Source organism: Acanthamoeba castellanii, assembly GCF_000313135.1.
Source record: "Acanthamoeba castellanii str. Neff unplaced genomic scaffold scf7180000084777, whole genome shotgun sequence".
In the NCBI taxonomy this organism is placed as follows: Eukaryota; Discosea; order Longamoebia; family Acanthamoebidae; genus Acanthamoeba; species Acanthamoeba castellanii.
Window position 1 is genome coordinate 1,156,575 of NW_004457712.1, and position 12,777 is coordinate 1,169,351.

A 12,777-nucleotide genomic window follows, 5' to 3' on the forward strand; every position below is an offset into this window, starting at 1 on the left:
GTCGATTCTAGATTCACTAGGAATGCTGAGCTCTTCCACTACTCGTTCATCTTCTCGGTCTTCCTCGCCTTCCTCTTCGCCTGGCCCCCTACGGCCAGTGCTCGCTACGTCCTCCTCTACACCGGCCTCCAACATGATGGTCGAGCTGCGCGCCACCGTCGTGGGCCGCGCCGACCCCTTCCTGTTCGCGCTGTCCGCCGACCACAAGGTGCGCTCGGCCGTGCGTCTCCTCGTCGAAGAAGAAGCGCGCCACCGGCTCCCGCCCGTCGTCTTCCACGATGGCAAAGAAGACAGCAGCAGCAGCTACAACAACAACAATGATGGACCAACGACGAAGAACAAGAAGAGCGAGAAGGAGAAGAAAGAGAAGAAGGAGCGGAAGAAGAGGCGAGAGCGAGACGGTGGCGATGATGGCGGTGATGGCGAAGACGACGGCGGACCGCGTTTGGTAGTGCTGCCGCGCCCGTTCGGCAGCGCGGAGCCCAGACGCGAGAGTCTGCTCGCCGATCCCGATGCCATCCTGGGCTCCCTCCAGCTTACTCCCGAAGTAGCTCCACCTCCACATCTTGACCTCGCCTCTCGCTTACTAACGACGACCACACACACGACACGGCACACACACACAACGACACACACACACACACACACAACGACACGCAGGATACGGTGGTGTTGATGCACGATGTGGTGCTGGTGAAGGTGTACATGTGCGAGGCGAGCAACGGCACGGCGACGGACTCGGGCGGCGCGGAGGCGGCGGCCGTGGTGCCGATCGACTTCGGGGCCAAGCTCAAGCACTCGCTGGCCCTCCTGCGCGCCATCTTCTTCGACCCGCGTGCGCCCGAGGAGGACTTTGCCCTCCTCTACTCCGCCGCCACAATCGACGTTAACGCCATCGACGGTACGCATCATTCGCGCGTGTGTGGCGTGTTTATCGGATGCGCGCCATGTGCGGCGGGGCGTGTGCGTGTCGTGTTGCGTGTGCGCGTGCAGTGACGCTCACCCGATGCCTTTCGTGTGGCCCACAGGAATAAACCGGTGGGTGACCATCAACGAGTCGCCGCGAGACCAGAAGCTCGACCCGCAGGGCAAGATGACCGTCTTCCCCATCTCCCATTTATTGGTACCTACTGCTATGTCGCTCCGCCCGCGTCTCCGTCAATCGCCAAAAGCGTTCAACTCATGCGCTTGGTGTCGTTGGTCGTGTCGTGTACGCTGCGTGTCGTGTGTGTCGTGTGTCAGACACTACCGGCCAACACCAAACACTTCCTGCCGGCCGAGCGGGAGGGCTTCCTCCTCTTCAAAGAGCCCCTCAAGTCCGGGCGGTACACTGATCTCTCTCTCTCTCTCTCTCCACACACACACACACACACACAACCATCGAATCGTTTTCATTCCTTCCGAGACATGAAGAACTTGCACGTCGTTGGTGTGTATCTCGTGGCCTCCTCGCAAACTAACTTCTCGTTTTTGTTCTCTCTATTCCTTCACAGGCGAGGAGGCCAGCACGGGAAGCGGCTGTGCTTTCACATCAAGGACTACCTCCTCTTCGTGTGGCCCAACCAAATTGTACGTCACTAATAGTATTTTCACTTATATATATATCTGTATATAGAACATATATTACGTGAAAACGTGGGTGAGCTGCGGGCGAGCTTACGACGCGTCGCTACTATCGGACAGGACCTGTCGAGCAAGAAGCCGCCGAAGCGGGTCATCCCGCTGGACCACTACTGCATCCAGTCCGTGAGCAACGAGCCGCCCGTCTACACCTTCTCCCTGCGCCGAGACCCCACCCTTGGCATCGATGACGCCGAGGTATTCTTCTTTCTCGCTTTTCTCTCTTGGCTCCTATTTCTATCGATGTAATCATTACAATATACAATTACAATTACTATTGCTATATGTTCATATATCGATATATTGCAATAGCTGAACAAATAACAACAATGCGATATGATTGTATGTTGATGTTAACGTAATTGTGGGATTTCGCGTACCAGGTGGCGATGGCGGTGTACGGCGGGGCGGGAAGGAGCAAGACCCCGCACACGCTCTACCACATCTCCTCCAAGGAGCCCGAGACCCACCAGAAGTGGGTTGAAGCCGTCCAGTCCAAGGTACCGCCTCGCCCATGAGTCCTGGTGCATAATGTAACATTATATGTATATCATATATATATAATAATCTTTAACGTTGTGCGTGTTGCGTGTGTCGCGTGTGTCGTGTCTCTCCGCGTCACAGTGTGTGAATACGGAGCCGACGAAGTTGTTTGGGGTGGAGTTGAACACGGTAATGGCGCGCAAGCGAGAAGTGAACAACCGAATCCCCGTCATGCTCCAGAAATGCATCGCCTACCTCGACAAATACGGTACCCATTCGCATCATCACCACCACCATCGTCTTCGTCGTCGTCGTCATCGTAATCAACGATCGTGGTGCATGGTGCTGAGCTCCACACAGGGCTGGACAAGGAGGGAATATTCCGGATATCCGGCGACGCCCTCGAGATCGAAGCCTACAAGCAGGCCTTCGACAGCAACGAGGTACACGCATTACCCAACGAACGTTCCAGTTCCGATTCATATGCGCACATGATGTGTGCTTGCCATATGGTTTTGATATACTTTCCCGGGGGCTGCGGCAGGACGTGGAGTTCAAGGCGGGCACAGATGTGCACGTGGTGAGCTCCCTCATGAAGCTCTACCTCCGCGAGCTACCGGAACCGCTCCTCACCTTCGACATGGCATGCTCCCGCCCTCCCGCTCCAATCTCGTCGCATCCCAACATTGACGTCATGATCGCTCCTTGCTGACTTTTGTACGCGCGCGTTATATCGTGTGGTGTGTGTGTGAGTGTGTGTTTTTATGTGTGAACGACATCACAGTACGACTGTTTTGTGGTGGCTCATTCGCAACTGCGAGACTTCAGCCCGGACAAAGACACGGTGACCCGCAAGATGGTGGAGCTCCTCGTCGGCCTCTCCTCGGTGCACATTCTGAACTCCTTTGCCTGTGTGTCGTGTGTCGTGTGTGTCGTGCGTGTCGGGGTGCGTGTGCGTGTGTCGTGTGTCGTGTGCGTGTGCGGTGCCGTCATGTTTTTCGTGTGTTTGTCGCTGATCGAGATGAGCGGGCCGGGTCGTGTGGACGCCACAGCACCACAACAACGTCCTCCATGTGTTGACGCAGTTCCTGGCGCGCGTGGAAAAGTTCTCAGAGAAGAACCTCATGCACCTCAGCAACCTTGCCACCATCTTCGGTGCATTCCCAAACCATTTACTGTACAGCTTTTTATTTGCATTTATATTAATCCATAAACCTATCTACATGTACGTGGATGTTTATGTCGATCGACAGGCCCCAACTTGCTGCGACGACCCAACGGGGCGAATGAACGCGACGTGTTCAAGAGTACGGCCTCCAACGAGTTCTCTCTTCAACCAACGAAGTTGAAGCTTCCAGGGACAGCCAGCTGACAATGAGTTGTGTCGTGCCTTTGCTGTGTGTGTGGCGTGTGTGTGTGGCGTGTGTGTGTGTGTGTGTGTGTGTGGTGCACGCGGTCGACGTGAAGACGTGTCGGTGGTGACAGACATCACAGAGATGCTGATCTCGCAGCATGAGGCCATCTTCCGTCAGGTGGAAGAGAAGATGAACGCCCGAAGATCGCGAATCCTCCCCTCCATCTCTTCGAACTCTTCTTCATCGTCGCCGTCGCCATCATCACCATCGTTGTCGAGATCATCGTCAGCTTTGCGGCTGTCGCTGCCCTCGAATGCGATATTGGCGCCCATCGTGCTGCCGTCGCTGCCGATCCACATGACCGTGTCGTCACCGCGCCACACGCACGCGAGGCACCACTCCATGACGGCCGTCTTCTTTTCGCCCCGCTCGGCCTCCGACGCACCGCCCGCCGCCACCCCGGCGGCGACCAAGGAGCGGTCGGCCACGATCTCGGGCACGCCGCGGGCGCGGATGGCGACGGCGAGCCTGAGCAGCAGCAGCGGCTACAGCGTAGCGAGGCGCGAGGACAAAGAGCGCGAGCGGCAGCGCAAGAAGGAGAAGAAGGAGCAGAGGGAGAAGAAGGAGAAGAAGGACGAGGAGAAGAAGCGACAGAAGGAGCTGCACAAGGAGCTCCGGTCCAGCAAGAAGCGCGAGATCAAGCGCGATTAGTTGTTGTAGTCGTCAATGACGCACATCAACAGCGAAACTGACACCACAAATAATGTTATGTCCATGTGGAATGTGGAATGTGTGCATTCCAGGCATTCCGGAAACAACCGGTGACTTTGCTGGTGGCACGAAGGGCACGTAGCACCAGAACGGCAACAACACAAGTCCAAAGGGGCCTGTGCGACCACAGGCGCGGCTCGAACCGAACCAGAAGTGGCACGCACGGACCTACGCGTCGACCACCACTTTCTCGGCGTGCCCGGCCGAGCACATCGCCTTTCCATCCATTCTGCGCGAATCGTCCATCTCTGCCTCCACGCACTTCTGATCTTCTGGTGATCAGAACAACGTCGCGACTCTGCAGCGAAGCTCAACTGCCCAAGCTTGAGGAGGAATTGATAGACAAGAGATAATATAAATCTCTTTCTCTCCATTCGAAAAAGATGGCCACGGACCTGAAGCAGAAGGCCGAGGCAGGACGCAGCAACGTCGTCGACGACCTGCTGCTCTCGTCGCCCAGGGCTCTCGCCGATGACGAAGCCCTTCTCTCGCCCAAGAAGAAGATTAGGGCCGCCAGGATTCGCGCGCCAGACACCACGGCCAGCGCAGATTCCTCCCCTGCACTCCCCTTCGGTACGAACGATCCCTTCTACCCTTTTATTTATCATTTAATTTGCACAAATATTAATATTAATATTGGTTTAATATTTAATATTTATTTTAATAAATATTTAATATTTATTTTAATAAGTGCCGAAATTCTGCGGTTCGGCCACAAAGGCAATGCCTTGGGTGTTGCTCACCGCCTGTCTTGCGCGTGCTGCGTGGGCTGTGCAGACTCGACCGAGTTTTCGCTGCAGGGGTCGCGTGGGGTGCTTCCCACGCCCCTCGCCTCCCTGTCTTACTCCTCGTCGTGCCCCTTCCTCGCCGTACGCCCTTCCCTCCTCCTCCTCCTCCTCCTTGAGCCACCACCACGACCGCGTGCGCATCGAAGTTCCTCTAACTGACCCGAGGCGCCGGGCGGGTGTCGTTGGTCGTGTCGTTGGGCGTGTCGTGTCGTTGGTCGTGTCGTGTCGTTGGTCGTGTCGTTGGTCGTGTCGTGTCGTGTCGTGTCGTGTCGTGTCGTGTCGTGTCGTGTCGTGTCGTGTCGTGTCGTGTCGTGTCGTGTCGTGTCGTGTCGTGTCGTGTCGTTGGTTCCACAGGAATCGACGGAGACCAAGGTCGAGGGGGAGAAGAAGGACAACACCAACAAGGAGAAGGAGGTGGTCGAAGATGATGACGACGACGACGGGAACGATGGAGACGACCACAGCTCCAAGAGCGGCAACAAGGAGAAGGAAGTAGAAAAGGAGGAGGAGGTGGTGGAAGAAGAAGAAGACGACGACGACACGGATAGCGAGAGCGAAAGCGAAGACGTGAAGGCGAAAGCGAAGAAAGCAAAGGCGAAGAAAGCGAAGAAGGAAAAGAGAGAGAAGAAAGAGAAGAGGAGGAGCAAGGCGGTGGCTGCAGCTGAGGCGGAAGAGAAGGAGAAGCAGGTGCGGGAGATCGAGGAGCGAATGAAGCGCGAGTTGGCCCGGCTGGAGGAGCAGAAGGAGCGGGTGCGGCTCGAACTCGAGCGACTCAAGAGCGGCGGTGGCGCGGTCCATCACGGAGAGGGAGACGACGCGACCACCGCCAAAAAGAGCGAATGCGAAGAGAAGAAAGAAGGACGAAAGACGAAGACGAAGACGAAGAAGACGAAGAAGGTTGCCGCCGCCGCCAAGACGAAGGAGAGCTCGAGCGACGAGAGCGAAAAAGAGGAAGAAGAGAAGAAGGAGAAAAAGAAGAAGAAGGAGAAGAAGGAGCGAAGGGCCGAGAGCCAGCAGGTGGCGACACGGAACGCAGCGAAGAGCGATGCCGATGCCGACGGCGGCGCGGCCGGGCGTGCGCTGAGCGTGCTGGAAGATGCGCAGCGCGTGCGGCTTCGAACGCAGGAGGTGGTCTCGGCCAGCGCCGTCGTGAAGACCAACACGAAGGCCGCCAAGCCAAAGAAGGAAAAGAAGGAAAAGACCAAGGAAAAGCAGAAGGCCAAGAGCGAAAGCGAAAGCGAAGAAGAAAGCGACGACGAGCTTCAATCGGGACCGACGGTCATCTGCACGCGGCACGACGATGACGACCAGAAGAAGACGCCAAACGATGTCGCCGACGTAGACGACGACGGCAAAGAGAGCGAAAGCGAAAGCGACGGCGATGCGCACGACACCAAAAAGAAAGAAGCCAAGAGAGCGAAGAAGGAGGAGAAGGAGCGGGAGAAGCGAAGGAAGAAGGAGGAGAAGGAGCGGGAGCGAACCCAGCGCAAGGAGGAGAAGCGGCGACTGCGCGCCGAGCGCAAGGCCAAGAAGGCCGAGCGCAAGCAGCAGCGGAAGAAGACCGGCGGTAACGGCGGCAGCGGGCTGATGGCGAGCATCGACAGCAACGCCAGCGTCGGCAGCAACGACCAGGAGCAGCTCCGCAGAGTCGAGGCCGCCCTGTGGTCCGAGTTCGTGCCTTTCATCCTGCGCGAGAGCCACGCCGGCCTCTTTGCTTCGCTCGCCGCCCGCGCGCCACCGGCCAAGCGCCGCGCCAAGTCTCGCGGCGGCCGCAACCGCGACGCCGGCTCCGGCGGCGACGACGGCTCGGAGTCGAGTTCGGCCGCCGACTCGGAGTCGGATTCGTCGGACGACACGGACACGTCATCGCTGTCGACGTCGTCGTCGGCTGCGTCAGATGTCGACAGCAGCGGGAGCCACCGGCGGCGGCGCAGTAGCGAGGGGGGCTCGCGCGGCGGCAAGGCGGCGGAGGTGCCGGCCGAGCTCGAGCAGCTGATGCTGGGCCTGCACCGGTTCCTGACGACGGTGGTCTGCAACGCCGGCTTCGCGGGGAGCGACGTGTTCGAGGCCACGGCCGGCCGGCTGGCCGGTCTCGGCAGCCTCTTCGCCCACCCGCTCGGCCGCAACGCCTTTGCCGTCGCCCTCAAGAAGCTCGCTCGCCAGGTACTCGCTCGTGTGTGTGTGTTTCATCACCCAGCGCGCGTGTGTGCGCGTGCGGTCATGTGCGTTTTGTTCACGAAGGCGGCAATGTGTGCAGAACACGTCGTTCCTCTTGACCGAGGAGGGCTTCCAGTGCATCCTGTGCCTGATCGAGCAGGTCATCAACGCGTTCGACTTCAAGTACGTGACCGGCTTCAACTTTCTCCTCTCTTCTCTTCTTTTTTTCGCTTTTGCTCTGGACTGGTTCCTTACACGCACGTGTCGTTGGTCGTGTGTGTCGTGTGTGTCGTGTGTGTCGTGTGTGTCGTGTGGAAAACAAAAGGCGCTACGAGACGGATCTGTCGGTGGCGCGAGTGATCATGAACATCGCATCGACGTTCCACCGCACTCTCAACGGCTCGACGCAGTTCGTGCAGCAGTTCATCACCGCCTACACCATCTGGCGCGACCTCATGTTCTGGGAGAAGTACTTCTGGGGTACCACACCCCGAACCTCACATTCCTCACATGCTTCACATTCCGCGCACGACACACAACGACACACACTCGACACGCGGCTCATGCGTGTGTGTGTGTGTGCGTGTGTCGGACAGACGAGCTGGCGGTGGCGCAGCGCAAGGGCTACCAGCAGCTGGACGCGGGCGACGGCGAAGAGAAAAAAGGAGACGACGCAGCTTCGACGCAGCAGCAGGGTCCGGGCGACGCGTCGACCGACGCCTCCGCGACGCCGGAGGAACCCGAGGAATTCGTGCCCTTCAACCCGACCCTCATTTTCGTGCTCCTCCATTCCACCGGTACGTGTGTCGTGTCGTTGGTCGTGTGTCGTGTGTCGTGTGTCGTGTGTCGTGTGTCGTGTGTCGTGTGTCGTGTGTCGTGTGTCGTGTGTCGTGTGTCGTGTGTCGTGTGTCGTGTGGCCTGACGTGTGCGTGTGCAGCGTACAACATGCTCAATTGGGACGTCGATGTGCGATCGGTGCGCAAGTTCGTGACGCGGATGTGCAAGAAGACGTGCCTCTCCCACGACCAGCGACAGTCCATCATGGTCTCCTCCTCCTCTTCTCCTCCTCTCCACGCCTTCGCCCCCACTGACACACGACACACACGACACACACGACACACACACGACACACACGACACACGACACACGACACGCGACACAGGAAATTGTGGATTCGTTCGCCAAGAGCCTGCTGGCGCCGTCCGAGGGTTCGTTCGACTCTCCGATGCAGCGGAGCAGCAGCGGCGGCGGCAGCAGCAGCGATGACCTGTCCTCGCGCAAGCTGGGCGTCCGCAAGAAGAGCACCATCGCCGCCGCCGCCTCCTCCATCGATGGCACCGTTGCCGCCGCCGATAAGAAACCCGAATCCGCCTGGGACCAGGTACCCCTCGCCCCCTCCAATCCACACGACACACGACACACACGCACACCTGAGCCGATGCTGACGTCATCTGTGTGTCGTGTCGTGCGTTGTGTGTGTCGTGTGGTAGGAGGTGCTGGAGCATGTGATCGGGGAGCTGGGGCGGCTGACGGAGGAGCAGCAGGCGCTGATGGCGCAGAAGGCGCGGGAGCGGGAGGAGGAGGCCAGGCGGCTGAAGGAAAAGTCGGAGCGAAGCAAGAAGCAGCTCAAGGCCAAGGCCGCCGCCTCCACCGGCAAAGTCGAGGCCGGCAAGAAGCACCTCGAGAAAGCCGTACGTGTCGTCGCGCGTGTGCGGTGTGTGCGGTCGCGCATGTGCGGTGGGCGTGTGCGGTGCCGACTGACGCGCGCGCGTGTGCGGTTGCAACAGTTGGACGCGTTCCAGGAGGTGCAGCTGGTGCAGCGGTCGCGGGTGATCGGGGAGCTGGTGAGCACCGAGAAGAGCTACCTGGCCAACCTGGTGATGACCGTGCAGCACTTCCTGGAGCCCTTCCGCCGGGCCAAGGTCGTGAGCGAGGGCGAGATCAACCTCCTCTTCTCCAACATCGAAATCATCGTCGGCCTCTCCCAGACCTTCCTCACCCGCGTACGCACCACCACTCCCCCCCCCGTCGTGGTGGCGGCGGCGACGACGATGCTGATGATGGTGGTGATGATGGTGATGGCTGGTGGCTGGTGGCTGGTGGGCAGTTGGAGGAGCGGCTGGCGAGCTGGAAGGCGGACAACAGGGCGCCCGGCGAGCAGTTCCTGTCGGACATCTTCGCCCTCGTCGTACGGCGCCCCCTCTTCTCTCGCTTTCGCTTTCGTTTTTCTTTCTTTCGGATTGCGCGTGTCGTGTCGTGTCGTGCCGCGTGTGCGCGTGTGTCGTGTCGTGTCGGCCGAATGATGACGTTTTCTTCTTCCTCCTCGTCGTCGTCCTTCTCTAGTTCCCGTTCATGAAGATCTACGCGACCTACTGCGGCAACTTCGAGGACGTCAACAGCTACCTCCAGCGCAACAAGAACAACGAAAAGCTCACGCGCTTCATCCGGGTACACACCACCCACCACCACCACATACGATCTCTCTCTCTCTCTCGCTTTCGCTCAGTTCTCTCTAACCTCGTCGTGTGTCGTGTGTGTCGTGTGTGTCGTGTGTGTCGTGTGTGTCGTGTGTGTGTCGTGTGCGCAGCAATGTGAGCTGCAGACGAAAAACAAATTGGACCTCCCGTCGCTGCTCATCATGCCCGTGCAGAGGTGCAACCGGCTCCATTCCCCCCGTACGAACTCGGCTGACACACGACACACGACACACGCACGACACGACACGCGCAGGATTCCGCGGTACCGGCTGCTGTTGCAGGAGCTGATCAAGTGCACGGCCCCGCACCACGCCGACTACCGCAAGCTCTGCAGCGCCCTCGAGATGATCAAAAACATCGCCGACTTTGTCAACGAGGTACCCCCACCACCACCAGCCACCACCGCTCTCCCTCCCCCGACAATTCGTTACTCACCGGCCCGACAACACACACGACACACACAGCAAACGAAGGGATCCCGGCTACATACGATGCAAAAGAACTTCGGCCCCAAGGCCGACGTACGTCACCTCCACCGCGCACGACACGCACGACACGACACGACACGACACGACGCTCACCGTGTTGCGTGTCGTGCGTGTCGTTGGGGCAGAGCATCGTGGAGCCGTGGCGGGTGTGGATCAAGGACGGGCACCTGCGGGCGCTGGCGATCGTGGAGGGGGGCAAGGTGCAGATCATCCCCCTGTACGTGATCCTCTTCAACGACCTCCTGGTCTACGCCAAGAGCCCCAAGGAGTACCTCGGCAAGGTCCACCTCCACGAGGCCTGGGTCAAGGACGAGCAGGACGCCGGCGGTACCCGCCCCCTCCCGCCCCCTACGGCCCCCTCCCGCCCCCTTGCGAGTGCGCTGACGCGGGATGGTGTCGTGTTGCGGCGTGTGTCGTGTGTCATGGCGTGTCGTGTCGTGTTATGTGCGATGGACGCAGATATGCAGAACATTCTGCAGTTCTATTCGCCGTCGGCGGCGTTCCTCTTCGCGGCGAACAGCGACGAGGAGAAGTACGAGTGGATCAAGGCGCTCGCCACCAACATCGATCGCCAGCTCCAGGTCGACGAATGCCGCGGTTCGCCTCCCCCTTCCCCCTCTCGTTCCCCGTGGCGTGTGCGGCTTGTGCGCTCACGCACGACACGACACGACACACAACACAGAGAAGCGTCTGTCGGTGCTGGCCGAGATCACGAAGAAGAAAAAGAAGAGCAAGAAGCCGCCCAAGGAGAAGGCCGACGGCGCGGCCGACTCGCTCGTGGCCTCGGCCGCGGCGGCCGACAAGAAGCAGCAGAAGAAGGCGAGCCGGAAGCAGAGGGAGCACGACCAGCTCCTGTCGGCCTTCCTCCAGTTCCACCCGAACGTGATCCCCAACACGGCCAACGAGCTCCTCACCACCACGCAGCGCATCGAGAAGACCTTCCGCACCCTCTCGCGCCACTTCTCCTTCCGCAACGTCAAGGAGACCGCCCCGCGCGACGGCGACAAGTACAGACTCACCGCCCCCACCCGCCCCCTACAGCCCCCGCCCGCCCCCTCCCGAGCTCACTCGCTTGTGCGCGCGCGTGTCGTGTATCGTGTGTGTCGTGGGCACAGGGTGAAGAACGATCTTGATCTGGCGACGCCGCCGACGCTGGCCTTCAGCGAGCGGCAGCTGCCCACGCGGGCGGCGGGCCGGTCGCTGGTGCCGCCCATCACGCCGCCCAAGACCCCCGCGCCCGGCGCCCCGCTCACCGCCCCCGCGCGCGGCCGTGCCGCCTCCGCAGCCGCCTCCTCGCCCTCATCACGATCCGCCGCCGAAGCCCAGTCGCCGCAAAAGGCCGGCGACGCCGCCGAGCCCTCGTCGTCGTCGTCATCGGCGCCGGCAAAGAAGTCCGGCGGGTTCTGGGGCCTGTGGAGCAGCAGCAACCACCAGGTGGCGACGGCGACGACGACCGCCGGCGGGCCGACGACGACGGAAGGAAAAGGCGGGTCCGCGGGCAAGGGAAGCGGTAAGGACCTCGAGATTTTCCGGCTCTGAGGAGGCTCTCTGCTCAAGGAACGCGTTCGTTCGTTTCGCCCCCCACGCGTGTTGTGTGCGGTGGTGTGGTGGTGCGTGTGCGGCCTGACTGCCGTTGTCTGTAAAGAAAAAAAAGAACGAACAAACACCAACTGGGTTGGTGTTACAAAGATGAAAGGCACTTGTTTGGTTGCTCTTTTCGGGGCTTCAGCGAACCCAATGGCGAGTTCGGCATAGTTTTACAATTTGGCCGTCTCCGTGCGACCTCGCTGCTGCGGTGTTCAAAACGCAAAACAAGTTGTTGCCGTTTCCATTCATCTGTCTAATAACTCTATAACACGCACAATGGGCGCCTGCGAATCTTGCGAAGTCGACCAACACCACCACGGCCACCACCACGGGTACGCCTTTCAAATGCATTCGACTTAATAGGCCTCATCTGCTCATGACTGAGAAATTGATCTCTGATTTTTCATTCATCTTCTTCTTGTGATCAATTTAGCCACCACGAGCACGGACACCACCACGGCGGCCACCATCACGCGATTGTGCACCACGGACACCACGGCCACCATGATCACCACGGACACCATGGCCACCATTTCGACCATGGCCACCACCATGACCACGGTCACCACCACCACGGCCATCATCACCACTAAGAAGCCCAGCCTCTCCACAATGCCGATCGGACAATCGATAGAATTTCGCATAGCAGAATGACAGAGGAAATCCAGGAGAGCGCGGATGAAGAAGAGACCATGGCGAGATGTAATTAAAGGGCCAATTTTGAGTGAATCATGTGTGTGTGCATTCGATTTTTTGTCTTTCATCTCAAGATGATCACTTTCGTAGAAATTCGGTTTGGTCAGTGGTCGTTGTCTCGTTCAGCTGCCCGGGTGGTGACGTGTAGCGGCACTTCACTATCGCGATACTGCCGGATAGCACCACCATCCTCTCATCTTCTCAGTCCATAAAACTGTGCGCCCCCCTCCCTTCTCTTGCAACCAAAGACCATTTGATCGTTCATCCGCTTCTACGTCGCTTTTTCGATTTGTTTCCAATTTATGACTTTCATTTTAATGTATTTTTCCATCTTGATGTTTGTTTTCATGCGTTG

At 59.2% G+C, this 12,777-nt stretch overlaps 3 protein-coding genes across 3 annotated transcripts; all 3 read left to right on the forward strand.

Annotated features, from left to right (window-relative positions):
• Nucleotides 1-133: 133 nt before the first annotated feature.
• ACA1_295520 (RhoGAP domain containing protein) lies at nucleotides 134-4,169 on the forward strand (the record flags this gene model as incomplete). The annotated part of the gene is made up of 14 exons (XM_004368164.1): nucleotides 134-547; nucleotides 661-901; nucleotides 1,029-1,123; nucleotides 1,243-1,325; nucleotides 1,494-1,569; nucleotides 1,684-1,818; nucleotides 2,043-2,120; nucleotides 2,245-2,371; nucleotides 2,464-2,546; nucleotides 2,648-2,683; nucleotides 2,888-2,989; nucleotides 3,156-3,258; nucleotides 3,357-3,410; nucleotides 3,748-4,169. 14 exons carry the CDS (start codon nucleotides 134-136, stop codon nucleotides 4,167-4,169), a joined length of 2,049 nt encoding a protein of 682 aa, XP_004368221.1.
• A 443-nt stretch (nucleotides 4,170-4,612) lies between these two features.
• Nucleotides 4,613-11,678, forward strand: ACA1_295530 (RhoGEF domain containing protein; the record flags this gene model as incomplete). The annotated part of the gene is made up of 19 exons (XM_004368165.1): nucleotides 4,613-4,802; nucleotides 5,007-5,098; nucleotides 5,372-7,180; nucleotides 7,275-7,357; nucleotides 7,500-7,654; nucleotides 7,771-7,971; nucleotides 8,112-8,218; nucleotides 8,337-8,555; nucleotides 8,665-8,865; nucleotides 8,962-9,177; nucleotides 9,282-9,362; nucleotides 9,518-9,622; nucleotides 9,762-9,826; nucleotides 9,905-10,028; nucleotides 10,116-10,172; nucleotides 10,265-10,466; nucleotides 10,599-10,736; nucleotides 10,822-11,146; nucleotides 11,255-11,678. The coding sequence occupies 19 exons, from the start codon at nucleotides 4,613-4,615 to the stop codon at nucleotides 11,676-11,678; spliced, it is 4,794 nt and encodes a 1,597-aa protein (XP_004368222.1).
• Nucleotides 11,679-12,002: 324 nt separating this feature from the next.
• Nucleotides 12,003-12,380, forward strand: ACA1_295540 (uncharacterized protein; the record flags this gene model as incomplete). Its single annotated transcript, XM_004368166.1, has 2 exons — nucleotides 12,003-12,058; nucleotides 12,170-12,380. The coding sequence occupies 2 exons, from the start codon at nucleotides 12,003-12,005 to the stop codon at nucleotides 12,378-12,380; spliced, it is 267 nt and encodes an 88-aa protein (XP_004368223.1).
• Nucleotides 12,381-12,777: the final 397 nt, after the last annotated feature.